We start from the raw sequence: 16,258 nt of genomic DNA, 5'->3' as shown, positions 1-16,258 counted from the left end.
TGACACAATGGTCAATGGTAGAGTGTCTAGGTCTAAAGCCTTCTTGTCCTTTGCCCTTTTTCCCTTATTTTCTACCCAACCGCTGATTCTTCGCTCTATCATGCTCCCAAAAAGCTTGCCTATGAGGGGGTTGACCATAATAGTGCGGTAGTTAGAGGGGTCATTGATATCTCCACTCTTAAAGAGAGGAATGACCACACTGGTAGTCCACTCGCCTGGAAAGCCGTCCTGGATGATCCCATCAAAAATTCCTTTTAAATGAGGAGCAAGGAGCTCAACTCCCCATTTTAGGAATTTGGCTTTAAGGTCGTCTATGGCCTCTGCTTTACCGCTTGCTAAATTCGTTATTCCCTACTTGATATCATTCTCTGTGAATAGTTCCACTGAAGTGTTCACCGTGGGGGGAGTATCTTTTTCGTGCACCCGCTCATAGAGGAGGCTCACATACTCCAACCATTGGCCACTTGTAATATTGTTTTTAGTTTGCTTTCTCCTTTGCTGTAGCTCTTTCCAAAATCCCTTGGGGTTGTGTTTTCCAAGAGAGATTAACTCCTTTCTTCTTTTATTTACATATTCTTCTTTTTTTGATTGTACTAATTTTTTATGTCTTATTTTCTTTGCTCCACTTTCTCTCTTTTACAGATCTTGTGGCTGCCTTGCATGCTTCATCATACCATTGATTTGCCAGAAACTTTCTTGTAGTTCCCTTCTTGGGGTGGGACCTTTTGCATGCACTTAAGGCCCTATGAATTGTTGGGATCAATGAACTGCAATGAACATGGCAATCCGTCTCAGTGGTTGTCTTATCTGCCATGCCATGCTCTATAGTCTGAAATTGCTGCTTAAGAGAAGCACTGAACCTTTCCTTGTTTTCCTTATTTATGAGGTTTTTTCCTTTGTAGAGAGTCTTCTTTTTTATTCCCAGAGTTTGCCTATTGCGTGGATTAGTATGGGCAAAATCGAGCTTAACAAATAGAGGGGCATGGTCAGATTTCATTTCGATAGGACAGTCCCCAATATCGAATTTCAACAGTCTAGAGGTGAAACTTTGGGAGAAGATTACATAATCTACCACACTTTGACCATTGTAAGTTTTGCATGTGGTCCCTCTTGAAGCTGGCCACCTTCTCATTTCATTGCAAATAACCATGTCAAACAAACTAAAGAGCCCCAGTAATTGTGCCCCAAAGTGCGTCACACCCCCATTTTCATCTTGTGAATCCCTTTCCCAAGGTTGACTACCCCCTCTTCCAACCACAGGGGATTGTTTTCTCCTCTTTCTTCATTGCTCACATGGAGGGACTGGTTGTTCATTGTCCTTGCGTTAAAGTCACCTATTAACAATATTTCCCTAAGAGGGCTGAATAAAGATATATCTCTCTTCAATGAGGCATATGGGTCTTCGTTGTCTAAATTTCTTCTTTTATAGATCTTTGAGTTTGTTGGGGCAAAGTAACAAGCCACCAACCTGAAAGTAATATCCTTTTCTATTAATTGCAGCGAAATGTATTGTTTATTCGGATCCTCTTTTTCTACTTTTATAATTCCACCTCATTTTTCACTTATTAACATTGGGACACCAAATTCGTGACCAATAAATGCCAAAAATATGTGGTACGTTGCACTTTTGAATCAAAGGGATATATGCATGACAAAGTGTGGGACAAAGTTTGCCATGTCGCCTTTCTTGTCCCCCCTTCAAGTTGAAATTATTTTAATGTATCCCACCTTAATTCCCTTGGATTTTCTCGTCCACTTTTAACTTTATATTTTAATCTCTCCATAGTTAAATCAAAGGTGAAATATTTACCATACGTTGCCTCATGAACTCAATGTGGAACTTTGACTTTGACTCGTGCTTCATGTGGTGGGTCCCATATGGTTGCCACATCACCTTTGACCTTGATTGAAATCTTCCATGTCAAAATTTGACTTATTTGACTTTGGAAAAATTTCAATTTTTTTCCAATTAATCATTTTTTTTTGAATTTTTTCCTCATTTTTGCCATTGGCATTAGAAAAATTGGCTTTTGAGGGATTATAAGTTGTTTTTTTGTCCTTCAATGGGGGTCCTTGGATAATGTTGGGCTTCTGAGGATGAATTTCAAGTAGTCACATGCCTTAGACATTTCCGAAGACCACTTATTTACATAATTAAATAGAAATTAATTAAAAAATCTTGTTTTGCGGGAAATTTTTAATTATTAAAAAATCCTACTAAGACCTAGTCAAATTCCGCGAGATTTTAGAGATAACCTAGCATGGTAATGTACATTAACTCTAGACGGTGAAATATTTACCATACGTTGCCTCATGAACTCAATGTGGAACTTTGACTTTGACTCGTGCTTCATGTGGTGGGTCCCATATGGTTGCCACATCACCTTTGACCTTGATTGAAATCTTCCATGTCAAAATTTGACTTATTTGACTTTGGAAAATTTTCAATTTTTTTCCAATTAATCATTTTTTTTGAATTTTTTCCTCATTTTTGCCATTGGCATTAGAAAAATTGGCTTTTGAGGGATTATAAGTTGTTTTATTGTCCTTCAATGGGGGTCCTTGGATAATGTTGGGCTTCTGAGCATGAATTTCAAGTAGTCACATGCCTTAGACATTTCCGAAGACCACTTATTTACATAATTAAATAGAAATTAATTAAAAAATCTTGTTTTGCGGGAAATTTTTAATTATTAAAAAATCCTACTAAGACCTAGTCAATTTCCGCGAGATTTTAGAGATAACCTAGCATGGTAATGTACATTGACTCTAGACACTAAGATGCGTTAGGGTTTCAACCTTTAACCCGTCACCCCAACTTTGCAGTAATGTAATGAGTGAAAAAACCTAGAAGATTATTTGCCGCTAAAAAGCAGGAATAATTAACCAAGTAAAAAAAACACTCCAAGGTGTACTTGCTTGCTGATCGAGTCCCAACACCCTAGGCCTGTTACATGGATTTATTCATCATGCTAGTGACATTTATACTAGTGATGATAATATTGGCGAGATATCGCTGATAATCGAAAATATCGCGATATTTTCGGCGAGCTGAAATATTGTCGAGAAAATATCGCGATATTTTCAAGATATTGCCAATATATTGGCAAAATATCGCGAGACGATAGAAAATATCACCGAGCATGTTATGCTGCGGCTAGAGGAAGGGAAAATTGTTTCTTTTTTTTCTTCATTTTTGTTTCTGAGTGTTGGAGAAGGAAGGGGAAGAGTTTTGTGGTGGTTGTCAAGGAGGGATTGAGGATCAAACAACGATTATCACCACCAACTAAGTTTTTTTGGTGGATCAAAGATTGAAGAACAGTGAGACACTTCATTTCTTCCATTAACAGGTATGTTCTTAAAAACCCCTATGTTAATGATTTTTTCATAGATTTAGGGTTATGCTTGCTTGCCTCTTTGCCTACCAACATTTTGTTTCTTTGTTTTTTTTCCATTTGCTATGATTTTCATGCCCATGAGCCAATGCAAGGGTTTTCTCCATATTTGGACAACAAGCTTCATTTTTTTTCAACTTTCTTATGCACCCTCTTATTGCCATTTTTCATTCACATTGCAAAATGCAAATAATGTAGTAATTTTTTTAAAATGAGGTGGTTATTACTTATTATTTTTTGTGTTGGGGGTTTAATGCCAATTTTTTGTTTTTTTTTGTGCCCTAGGTTTGAATTAGTTTACTACAAATGTCAAATATGCCAAAAGCCTTGGACCCATTTTGGGAGTATGGGGAGGTTGTTGGTGGGGCAAATCGGGCATATATATCATGAAAATTGTGTGGGACCAAGATGTTAAGAGGGGTTACGCGATTGAAATACCATCTGGCTAGACTCCCTACACATGATGCAAATGTAATGCCTTGTATGGTTTCTAGTGCGGAGGTTACACAAAAAGCTCTTGAAGCAATTGCTGAACAAGACAGAAAGAAAGCTGCTAGGGAGAGGCCACTAGTCTTAGATAGATAGCTGCTAGTTTTATTTGTTTTGCTACATATAAGTTTATAACTCATTATGATGAAATACTTTTAAAGTTTTATATATGTGATGTTATTTTGTTTGAGTACTTGATTGGACAATTATTAGGGATCAACAGTATATGTGATGTTATTTTGTTTGAGTCCTTGATTGGACAATTATCAGGGATCAACAAGATTTGGTATCGCCTTTGAAGTTTGATGTATCATTTCTATTTGACACCATATATATCAGTGCTTTCTTCATATTTCTGTGCCAATGTGTTTAGTTCATATTGTTATTGTTTTATATGTTTAAAAATCTGAAAAAAATGAATATATTATGCGTTTTTTTTTATGCTTGTCGATATTCGTCGATATTTTGCCGATATTTTTGCCGATATTGTTGATAAGATGTTTTTTGGACCCTCGTTGATATTTTGCCAATATTTTCGCAGATATTGCTGATGAGATGTTTTTTGGACTCTCGTCGATATCGATATTTTCAACACTGATTTATACAATATCACCATAGGGCTGCAAAATCTGAGGACTGAAGAAGAAAATGAGAAGAAGTAGAGTTGAAAAACTCTGGTGATATGATAATCTTTGATGGTACAAGCATCTTTTGGTACATCCTTGGGCATGGAGTCTTCAAAAAATCTATTGGTACCACTGCAGTGGTCAACAATGACAAAGTCAAAGTCAAAACTTTGACTATCCAAAGAAAGATGATCAACCAAAATCAATGCCAAAACAAGAAGCCCAATTTGATCGAAATTTGTCTTTGTCAAATCTGCAATTCTGAAGTTTGTCAACAACAGTGAACTTGCTGTAACCAGTCCAGTCAACATTGGTCAAGCTATAGTCAAACAACCTCCAATCAGTTCGGTCAAACCAATAAGGGACTCGGCCTCTTGAGCAGGTCAAAGTTAGCCCAAAATAGAGATGAAAAACCAGTCAAACAAAGTCAATGATTTTGCGGTCAAAGCCTGTAATTATGGCTGTGGTCAACTTGCCCAAAATTCCTCATTTTGTGTGCCAATGGATGTAGCCTGCCCAAACATAATTTCTCCAAGTCAAATCGCAATCAAACAATGTCACAAAGTCCTCGATCATCGTTGGTCAAAGTCAGCTGCAAAAAGTCAACGCATGGAAAAACAAAACTGCCAAGGAACCCTTCGCACATGTGGAAAGAAGAAGCTGCCTTAGGTTGTATGAACCAATCAAAACATGAGAGAGAAGATGTGTGAGTGAGATGATGCCAAAATGAGGTGAACTTGACTTATATTTATAGTGGTTGACATGGGGTGAAGAGTCATGTCTATTCACCAATGGGGCTGACTTGAAGAGGGGAAAACTTGTGGAGATGAGGCTGACTTGAAAATGAGGCATTTGTAGGTGTCCAAAAAATCTTATTTTTGAGGTGAAGGGAGATGCCATCAAGGGCAGTCTAATGGAGTGATGAGCCATCAAAGGAGGGGATTCTAGGAAGGGAATTAGCTCCTAATTGCACTCTTTAACAATTAGCAAGCTCTTCATGCCTTCTTTTAAGTCGATCAACCTCATCTTTCTCTCTTTGATATGCTCTCCTCGCCATTGGGTCTGTTGTTTTTGGGCAACCTGCAACCCCCTCTCCTCCTCCATGCAAAAAATGCACCTTCACTCTTGGATAGGAGCCCTTATATGAATTACTGCAAATATTACATCGCCTTTCGCATGAGCCACCACTTGCACATCTTTCAAGCTTTTTAACATGCCTCCAAAGAGGATAATAATCAACCCTTTGGTTGGACTTGGGGGCTGAACTTGCACCTTGGTTGGAAGCCTTTGCTGCAAAAAAAATGTTAAAAACAAATCTATAAAGAAAAAACGTTTTTAACATTTTTGGAAGCATAAACCCTCAAAAAATACAAGAAATAGTAGGAAAAAACTTAGAAAATGAATGCTTCTTACTGAAATTAATTTGTTGTAGCTAAAGCTACCCTGAAATGCCACAAAGCACTAGAGAAAGATGGTTGTAGCTGAGCGAAAAACCAAGAATGCCGTAGCTAGAAACTCTCTGCTCCGAATTTGCTTTGAAATCTCTTTTGCCTGTTATTGGAATCTCCTTTGCTCACTCTTGAAATCGCCCTAGCTAAAACCACCACTGTCTTCCTCTTTTCTCCTTTCTAAAATTGCCCCTTTCCTAGTGAAATGACTTGCTCAATTCATGTGATGAGGGAATGAGTTGAGAATCTTTTTAGAACTTGCGAAAGACACCCAAAAACATCCACAAATTAATTTGATCACCAAATAAAAAAGTTAAAAGAAAAAAAAAAGAAAAAAAACACTTTTTTGCTAGAAACATTGCGTTTCATCCTTGGGAAATGCACCCATACAGCGAGAGACGTGTTTCAAGCCCGTAACATATGTGTTTCAACATTTCGTCCCAATTTTCAGGAGGAAATGCCCCCCTAGCCCACATTTCTTGCAACATAGAAAAAGAGCTATCATTTGATCAACTTGCATATGGTAGCTCGGCCTATTAAGACATGGGAACAACCTTTTCCATCCAAATCATTAGCACTGTCCTTAAAACCTGCAATAGGTGTTGAAGTTTGTAGCTCTGATAGGCGTGCAAAATTTGCTCCTCAAGATCTTCCTAAGATACTTGCTCTAGGTTAAGCAAGTTGCCTTGTAACTTAGAAAAAAACACATATTAATATGTTGGCATATTGAGCTAATAAAAACTTAGGAAAAGTAAAGTAATTTACTTTTGTGATTTAGTTTTAATTTTAGGCGTTGATCTCAAGTGAGGCGAGATCTAATCTCGACCATCAATCACTTTGAGATTAGGGTTAGGGTTTTAGCTCAATGTAAAGTTATAAAAGCAAGGCTAGGGAAAGGGAGATAGACACACTATATAGTGGCACTGTACTGGGTCCAAGGAAGGTGCAAGGAGTAGCGAGGGAGACAGTTCTAAATCAGCCGAGGAAGATCAAATGACGGATCTAGGGCTTGATTAGGTGAATAACTTGAAGTTTATCGCTGTCTATGTAATTCCTTAGTTGGGCCATTATCCCAGGATAGGAGCCCAAGTAGGTTCATATTACTCTATTAATGAAGAACTGTGATTGGGCAGAAATTTGTGTGATATGTGATTTAGATTGGTTGTGTAATTGTTCTTAAACTAAATATTTTGTTAGGACAGTAGCTGTGTTTATTTAGTAAGTTTTATGCTAGGAATTAAATGCCATGTGTTGGGTTCATAAACTAACATGGTATAGAGCTGGAACTATGAAGAAAACAAATCTCGGAATTGTAGAGGTGAGGTTCATACAGGATTGTTGGGGCTAGGTTTAGTTGTGAACGTACAAGTTGGAGTTTTTTTAGAGGGCGAAATAAATTGGTTAAATGACCAAAGTTTTTTTTTTAAAGAGTCATTTTTTTTGAAAGAAAAAACAAGGGCATGATTTTATTAAAAAAGGAAAAAGAAAAAAGAACAAAGGAAGCACGATGGGCCATGGGTGGCTAATAGGCTTGATGGCCCACCCAGTTTATAGTAGCACCAAAAAGCTACCAGGGCAAGGCCGCGACAGAGCGACAAGCTTAGAGAAACCATCAACAGCGACAAGAGGCTGCGAGCAGGATGCAACAACCAAATAATTGAGTAGAGACTGAACAACTAGGGGACTGGCACTGTTAGGACGAAAAGGTCAACGGGACAGGCTAAAGCTTAAGCGCGAAGACAGGTTGAGACAAGCCATCGGTCGCTGGTAGATAGTCAGGGGCTAGGTTAATGTTGTCCCCAACACATGGAGATTTGGTGTAGAGAAGGATGTAAAGAATGAACAACCACCATCGTCCACAGAGGTAACGACTGCTAGGACTAGGCTTGAGTCAACCATAGTTTTACTTGGCTGCACACGGAGAAAGGGACATGCAAGCCACCACATTATCAGGGAGAAGGCAATTGTCACAATGTCTACCAGCCAGGTCAAGGAACACAGAGAGAGCTGTGGGACGGGGCTGCCAGTTTGTATAATTCGTGGTGTAGGCGAAGTGTTGGAGCTTAGGTCGAGAGTGTTGAGAAATCAATAGCTTATGAATTAGGCTTATTTAATTAACTTTTTATGTTCTCTTCTTTCATCAAGCAATTACCAAAAGTGTAAAACATGAAGATCACAAGAGACAAAGAACACAAGGATATAGGCTTCAAGCTAGGGAAAAACCCCACAAGGGGGAAAATCCAACCAACTTCTCTTCTTATAGAATCAGATTAAAGTGAGAAATCAAAGATCCAAGACTAATACAAATATCCAACCTCCAAGACGCCAAGTCAAGCCCTCCAAATCCATCATCTTAGTCAGAGGAAATAACATCAATCTTAGTCACATCAATTTCAACTCATAAGCCACCTGGAATTCACCTTTATCTTAGCGACAGAGAATTCACATTTCTTTCAGATCATTTGCTATAGAGAAACTCACATTTTGTTTAGACTATATGCCATAAATAACTTTGCATCATCTCAGATCATTTTCCATAGAGAACTCACATTGTTTCAGATATTCTTCCACAAGGAACTTGCATGTCTTTACAGGAATATAACTTCTGAACTTCGCATAATTCTGCCTCAAAACTCATCACAAAAAAGCACCGAATTACTTGCCATTTGATGGAGGATGTATGCCGATAGATAGTTGTTTTCATATGCAAAAATACATCTTTTGAGTTAGCCGACTTGTGATCCAAGAGGGCCAACTTGGCTTCTTGAGGTGAATTGACCCAAATTACATTTTTGAAAATTCTTTTTGCTTTTTCTCTATAAGAAGTCCAAATAGGATTTTGACTCTTTTACTCAATAAATCCTAGAAGCATGAAGAACATGCTTAACTAATACAAACTTCTTTTTCTTCCTTTTGCTTTTTACATAATGATACAAGTACAATGATAATTATGAAGGCTGAACCTAGTTACACTTTTCAACACTTCCTTTTAACGAGAGAGATATTCATAATTACACAACAGGATATAATGATACTCTAAAATTGAAATATTCTCATAAGAAGAGTTCAGTTTGATAAGCATCATCAAGCTTCAACTGTTAGTTTTTGTAGCATTAGATTTGTTATAGCCATGAAATTTGGTGGAGAGGCTAGAATACATGAGATCTCCAAAACCCAGAAATCCTTTCTGGAAATTCCGCATAGAAATGACTTAATTAGATTATTAACCAGTGTTTAAATATTTCCTAAGTCTAAACTTAGGGAATTTGGTTAATTAATCAGTATTAATTAAGTCAAGGCAAGAATCATCTAGAAACTCACACGGATCGATCCAGAGATGATCCTAGCCAGTGATTATGTTTTAATCTTGGTCGTTGGTGCTCTAACAGAGGATTATAAGAGGAGTTCGATTTGGTGATGGAGGATACACTTGAGCAGTTCGATTTCTTGGCAAATCGATTTCCAGAGTAGCAGCACTCAGTTGCCGAGAGAGCTATAGATCGATGCAGTGAGTGAGGGGCAGAGACAGTGAGGCTGGAGGAAGTATTCCAGATTCGGTGAGGGCATTTGCGGAGAAGCAGAAGAGCCACAGAGAAACTGACGTAGGGGCAGCGCAACAACTTCTAGAGGCAAGTTCGATTTGCCGAGAGTGAGAGACGTCTTTAGTTCCAGTTAGCAGAAGGCAAAACAAATTCATTAGAGACCAGTCAGAGGCTTGACGCCAAGTGGGCTGTGTAGAGTAGCGTAGAGGCCAACCAGGGAGGAGATCCTTACTCCCTTTGAATGAAGTAGACATAACAACAAGCCTTAGCTTGTCTCATTCATCAACTACTTATTTGTTAGTCTAGATCTTAGTAGTAGCTTGTAGGGTTTTTCGGCTCGTAACAACATCACATAATATCGAACTTCGACTTTCTTTGATCTTGACAGTCTTCTTGCAACTTTGTCATCAAATGGTTTATCTATCTTCTTCAAGGAGCCAAACTTTCTCACAGCGTCTAGCACATGCCTTCTTCTTTACATTACATAATTCTACCCTCATGCTCTTCCAAGCCATCATTAGTGCTGTCCACTCAATCCATGTGCTCTTAAATCGAATCAAACAACTACTGGTTCAATATCATCAAACAAGTTATCTCATCTGCTTTATTTCTATTTTCTTCACATACTTCTGCAATATGTCTTCTTAGGAAGCCTAACCATATCCCATCCTTATCATAGTTGCCAAATCACAATAGCTTGTAGTCAAGGTGTGAGATTCTTCAAATTCTTGCTACTTGCTCTCTCTGAGGTCAACATTCCTTTGCATGGTCTATCTTCATATTGCAACAGAGTTCTGCTTCATGCTCTTCAACTTTCAATCATCAATCAATGTGTCCTTGGAGCGAACCAATTAGCTGCAATCTTCAATTAATATCGTATCCATCAGGGTCTTTATAGCTCCCTCTTTCCATCTGAGGTAAGTGAACTTCTTGCCCTCTAATCAACTTCTTTGATTCAAGCTTCAAACTGCTCCCTTCATCTTCATGCTTTGCCACGTTCTTCTACTTCTTCCTTCTGCTAGTCAAGCTTTAGATAAATCTTGTCTTGACCTGCAACCTTTATTAGAAGACCATGAAAGAACAAAAATAACAAGGCACAAAGATAATAAACAAGGAGATATAAATTACTTATCTTTTGAGAAGGATTAGCTCCCTCTTAATCTTGGACCTATTCACCAACCTTGTTCTCACATTAAACATCAAGGCTTAGATTTATCTTTAATAGTGAATATGATTAGATAGGGTTTTTGCTGCTAGGGTTCTTCTTGATCCAAACTATGTAAGGGTTCACAAACCCTAAAACCCAAAAGTCTTGATGACTGCACAAACTGCAAGTTCTGCAAACCCTAGATTCTCAAGGTCTTCAAAGCATGCAAAAGGATCAACTGCAAAACCCTAGAGACACTTTCATTTCTTGGACTCAAGACATAGACTTTATAGCAAACAAAATAGTTGGAGTATTATCATATCAACAATGTCTTATATGTCAGTGTCTCTAATCTATATCTATGCGCATCCTTTCACTATTTTTCAAATGACCATCACCATGATCTAGTGAATTTTGACACAAATCATGAAATGCACACAAAAATTATACATACCTCTGCAACCTTACCTTTTCTCCATCACGTATTCGAGTATTGTAACTCCTTAAGGTTGCTTATTGAAATCAGACTCACTTCTGCAACCAGATCTCAATATGGTCTTCACATTGATTTTAGTCCTTCGTTAAGCTTGATATTACCTTTTGCTGCTATGTGTAATGGTGTCTTTAGAGATAAGCTTCATACTTCTTCAATAGATATCCAATGTCTCGGTTGCTTTTCATACGTGTATCACAAAGATGAGTTAAATGTCTTATCATAATTTTTCCACAGTTCACAAAGTCTTGGTTTATGTCACGGACTTCCTATACTTTTTGCAGTCCATTTTATGAAGAGATATATTTGCTGCTTGACATACAGAGATGGTCCTTCCAAACTCGGATAACTCAAGAGTCAAAACTTATGGTTGTCATACATCGTCATAGTTCTATTTGTTGTGATTACAAACTCTTCAATGATTCTTGGTCTTGTATTGTAGATCTTCATAATTCGAACCTTGATACATAGACCTTTCACATGGGTACCATCTGCTATCTTGATTTGTTTCTTCAATTTGGATTATCAGAGATATGTTGGAGTACCACATGATCTGATCATGTTGTAGAAGTATTATCAATTGATCTCATAAGTTCTGTTTCAGACTTCTTCTTGATTGCTTAGATTAACAACAAATTTGGGTGCCTTCTCCTGATCTCAGATGAATGTCATAGTGAGCTCGAGTGTCTTTGGTAGAATGTTTAGATGCAGAGGGTTCAAATACCTCTTGTTTGCCACAGTGGCCCTTAAATGGATACCTTTGTTTACTATAGATAGATCATATTGTTGACGTTCTTTTGCCTCAGAAAATTCATATGATGAGCATTGGATATTTTATTATTTTGTTCTATATATAAATTTTGTCTTTTGCCCCTAGGTTTATATTTTCGACCTTTCATAAAGTCATATTGCCACAATTGGATGCAAATATATGGTTTGGATGGATTCAAGCCATCAATTTTAAATTTTATAAACACTTTGGATCTTCAGAAAGAGTGTTGCTTTAAAAGCTTTAGAGAGATGACTCAGAACCTTCAGCGCCTGTATATGTTGTTAAGTTTCAAATGCTAGTTCCTTAACTCTACGAAAAGTTCAGACACCTTTGGATGCCATAGAATTACAGGGATTCGAATGCCACAAAAACTTGTATCAATATAGAAAAGTATATCATGTCAAACTTGCATGAACTTGCATCATATAGAGACTTCAGAAACTTGCATCATATGTAGTCTTAGGGTATGACAGATGATATATACTTTGGATAAAATTCGGATGCTATCACAGAAAATAGAAATTTGATCTTTTACTCTGAGTTCTTATCCCTACTTAGGGTTTTCTTGACAGTGCTTCAGTCTTCAGGTCATCTTCCTCAGTCTGCAAGAATACCTCCAAATATGCCAACAAGGTGTGATCTTCAGAATGTCTTCTTCTAATCTTAGCTCTGATACCGTGTTGAAAAATCAGTAGCTTATGAATCAGGGTTGATTTCTTTGTCATGATAATTTCTTGTGAATGTGTTGGCTTCTTTATTAAATTTTTATGTTGTCTGCTTTCATCAAGCAATTACCAAAAGTATAAAACATGAAGATCACAAGAGACAAAGAATACAAGGATATAGGCTTCAAGCTAGAGCAAAACCCCACAAGGGGACAACCCCAATCTAACTTCTCTTCTTATAGAATCAGATCAAAGTGAGAAATCTAAGACCCAATTCTAATACAAGAATCCAACCTCCAAGATGCCAAGTCAAACCATCCAAATTTGTCAGCTTAGTCACAGGAAATAACATCAGTCTCAGTCACAGTAACTTGCATCAATTTCAACTCATAAGCCACAGGGAATTCGGCTTTTTCTCAGCCACAAACAATTCACATTTCTTTCAGACCTGTTGACCCTGCTGCCTACACCTACCTACAAGCCAGTGAGAAAAACCTTCAACCCCATAAGGTGTGGTTGGTGGCAGGGAACTAAGAGAAGGGGCTGTCACACTAACTCCCCTCTCTCTCCGTTTAAGCTATCTCCTAGGTTAGCTATGGGGGGTGGTCCCTAATATGGAAAACTAAGATAAAAGAAATGTGAGGTTCTTGGAGAGATGTTAAAGTGAACGTGGATTACTCTTAAGAATTATGAGCAAAATATGATATGAACAATAAAAATCATTAACATATTGAAACCATAAAACCAGTGCCTTAAGATAAATTGCTCAACAGGAATGAAAGATACATTTGCTCAAAACAAAAGTAGAATGCTTCCAACAATGAAAGCAAAGCAACCCCGAAATGGAAACAAAGATGTTAGCACAATAATCGATACCAGATATAAAATGCTTTCAAAATATAAGGAATAAGTAAAACCATTAAGAATTTTCTGAAATAAAAAGCTAAAACGCCCTCTGCTAGTGTAAATGCTTTGATGACATCACAACATGAAAAGATAAACTGTTCTAATATTTTTTTATTTTTTATTTTTATTTATTTATTTATTATTATTTTTTTCAGTTATGAACATAAATATATAAAATAATACAATTAAATAATTCATAATTAAATAATAATCAACAAATAATAATAAGTATAATGAAAGGACATGACTATTCATGAAAAGGCATCCTACCTAGTTATATATACTGGACCTTCATTGTATTCCAATCATATCATTGTCTTGTACATTTATATTTTATTGTTTTTATCCTCAATGGATATCTTTATTTTCCAAATACTCTGGATTACATTTTGTGAGCCATATTTAGTTATCACATTTTCATACCTGTAGTTCATGGCAATAAATTATAGCAAAGGTTGTCCTTGTAAAGGTATGTGATAAGTTAGCTGTAAATGCATTTTGATGCTTGGATGATTTGCAAAATAACATTGACTAATTATTAACATTTTAAGAGGTCTGCATTAATCATAAACATGATATATGCTTTTTAATAAATTTGTTTTCTTCTGCTTATACAAGATTGTTGTGCCGTTTGAGAGCATAGTATTAAATGCGAATGGTTGTGTTTCACCAAGTTTGTCTAATTGTTTGCAGAATACCATCTCGGGCAGCTTAAAGCTAAGATAGCGAAGCTGAGGACACAGCTATTGGAGCCACCGAAGGTTTGAATACTGATTAATCAAAATGTTTACAATTCTAGTTTGGCATGTTGTGGGTTTGTTTTATTATGAGACACAATACACATCGAAAGAATTCAACCTAACTTGTAACCCTTCCAGAATATGCCAAAGCTTGAGTTACATAGAAAGAGACATGTAATTGAACTAGAGCTACATTTATTTTTTGAATGGATTTTCCCAATTGTTTTAATTTTTATTCCAGGCATTTCTATATGCTGTAGCCTAAATCTTCTACATTTTGGTTATTTTCTGTGTATATTTTCCTGTCAATTTTGCCTGAAATATGGCAGGAATTTGTTGAAATTACAAGTTTGAGCTGGGAAAATCTGCATAATCTGAGTGCTTCAGGGATTTTTCAGGGTGCTAAATACATTTATGCATTCAAAAATGCATTTAAAACACCCAAAACACCATGATTTCACCATAAATTGTATTCCCAGATTCCAACGAAAAAGCCAAAATGTAGAGGAGTTAGACTGCTCCTTTTTATATTATAGCTGGCCCTTTTTTTTCACCCAGTTATATTTTGTCGTCTAGTAACTTGTACATGTGGTTGTTTATATTATAATGTGTTTGAAGCTGTAATTACTTTATGGATGGTATAAAGCATATAAAGTTGAATTATGAGGTTATAGTTAAGTAGTCTTCATTAGAAAGTCTTGATTAGTTTAGTGAATGGTCGTTTCTCAACCATTGCTATGTATGACCTCAATGTGTTTAAGAGGGCCCCTTTCTTTCAAATTGTGTTATCATCATAAGTGAAGGCATCACTTTGTTTTGGTGCTTCGTGCCTCCGTTTGGTTGATTACAATTACATCAGTAAATAAACTGATTTGTTGAATAAGATCGTACTGCCATTCTCCATGTTCTTGTAAGTTCTATTTTGCTTTCCTATTATTTAATTCATGCGGAGTCCAGATATATTTTCTGCTTACTTCGTTTCCTTGTCATTAATAAATGAACGATCTTCCCTTAAAATTAACTAGATGAACAATCCTAGGAAATGAATATTTAACAATCATGTTATTCTCTGAACACTTATTATGCTGGGATATTGTTGATTGTGTTTCACATGTATTGTCCATTAGATATTTGATAGAAGATATGGTAGTTATAATTCTTGTGAATATTCATGATACCTTTCTCTAATCTCAATTCTTTAAAATGGAGAGTATATTCACTGGAATACTGAAAGGGTGCGTATGTGGTATAAAATGGGAACATAAAATCTGTAAATTCTATTTTTGTTGTTTATATTTCTCCCTATCTTGCAAACTCTTGTTCTCTATGTGGTTCACATTAGAGGTAATTCACAGGTCACTTTCATATGTAGGTTACTTTACCAATTCTTCAAAAAAGGTTTCCTAGAAATATAATTTCCTGTCTATAGACTAATTGACATCTCAAATAATATCATTCTAATTCTTCAAAGCTTTCCTACTCCATCTCAGCATTGGTCTCGACTCAAACGATCATCTATCTTGTCCTCTTCTACCATTGTTACGTCTCACAGATGAACAGTGCTGCCTATGCAGTGACCGACCATAATAGTGTTTTAGTTTGACTGTGTTTACATATGAAGCTTCCTTTTAATAATTTTCTATGAACTTGCTAAATGATCTATTTATTATATTTTCAGATCATTTTATTGTTATTATAAGGTGCAGCCAGGCTTGGTACATGCTTGAGCAGAATTACAATCATCGTGCAATACAGAATATACTTAATTAACACAAATTTTGCGTAATAGTAATGATATCTTTTTAAGTGTCAACCCTTGCATAATTGAATACAGTTTCATCTCATCGCTAATTCCATTTAGTTTTCGTTTGATCTCACATGAACACCTCAATTCAAGTATCACTGTAATGCATTGATATAATTGAATACAGCCTCATCTCATTGCTAATTCCATTTCCTTTGCATTTGATCTCACATGAATACCTCAATTCAAGTATCACTATATTGCATTGATAGTTGTCAGTTCCAAATATGT

The 16,258-nt window shown here is 36.5% G+C and overlaps 1 protein-coding gene across 1 annotated transcript in view; it reads left to right on the top strand.

Annotated features, from left to right (window-relative positions):
- The window catches only part of LOC149199199 (developmentally-regulated G protein 2-like), a 216,056-nt gene that overhangs the window by 20,075 nt on the left and 179,723 nt on the right, over positions 1–16,258 (top strand). The window contains exon 3 of the mRNA XM_089402339.1: positions 14,177–14,244. Within this exon, the coding sequence (XP_089258465.1) occupies positions 14,177–14,244 (68 nt within the window). The remainder of the gene's footprint in view (positions 1–14,176; positions 14,245–16,258) is intronic.

This window comes from Pinus tabuliformis, chromosome 2_1, assembly GCF_031772625.1.
Source record: "Pinus tabuliformis cultivar Carrire ecotype Pingquan chromosome 2_1, CPIR1, whole genome shotgun sequence".
Taxonomy (NCBI): domain Eukaryota; kingdom Viridiplantae; phylum Streptophyta; class Pinopsida; order Pinales; family Pinaceae; genus Pinus; species Pinus tabuliformis.
This window is presented reverse-complemented; position numbering and strand designations above follow the sequence as displayed.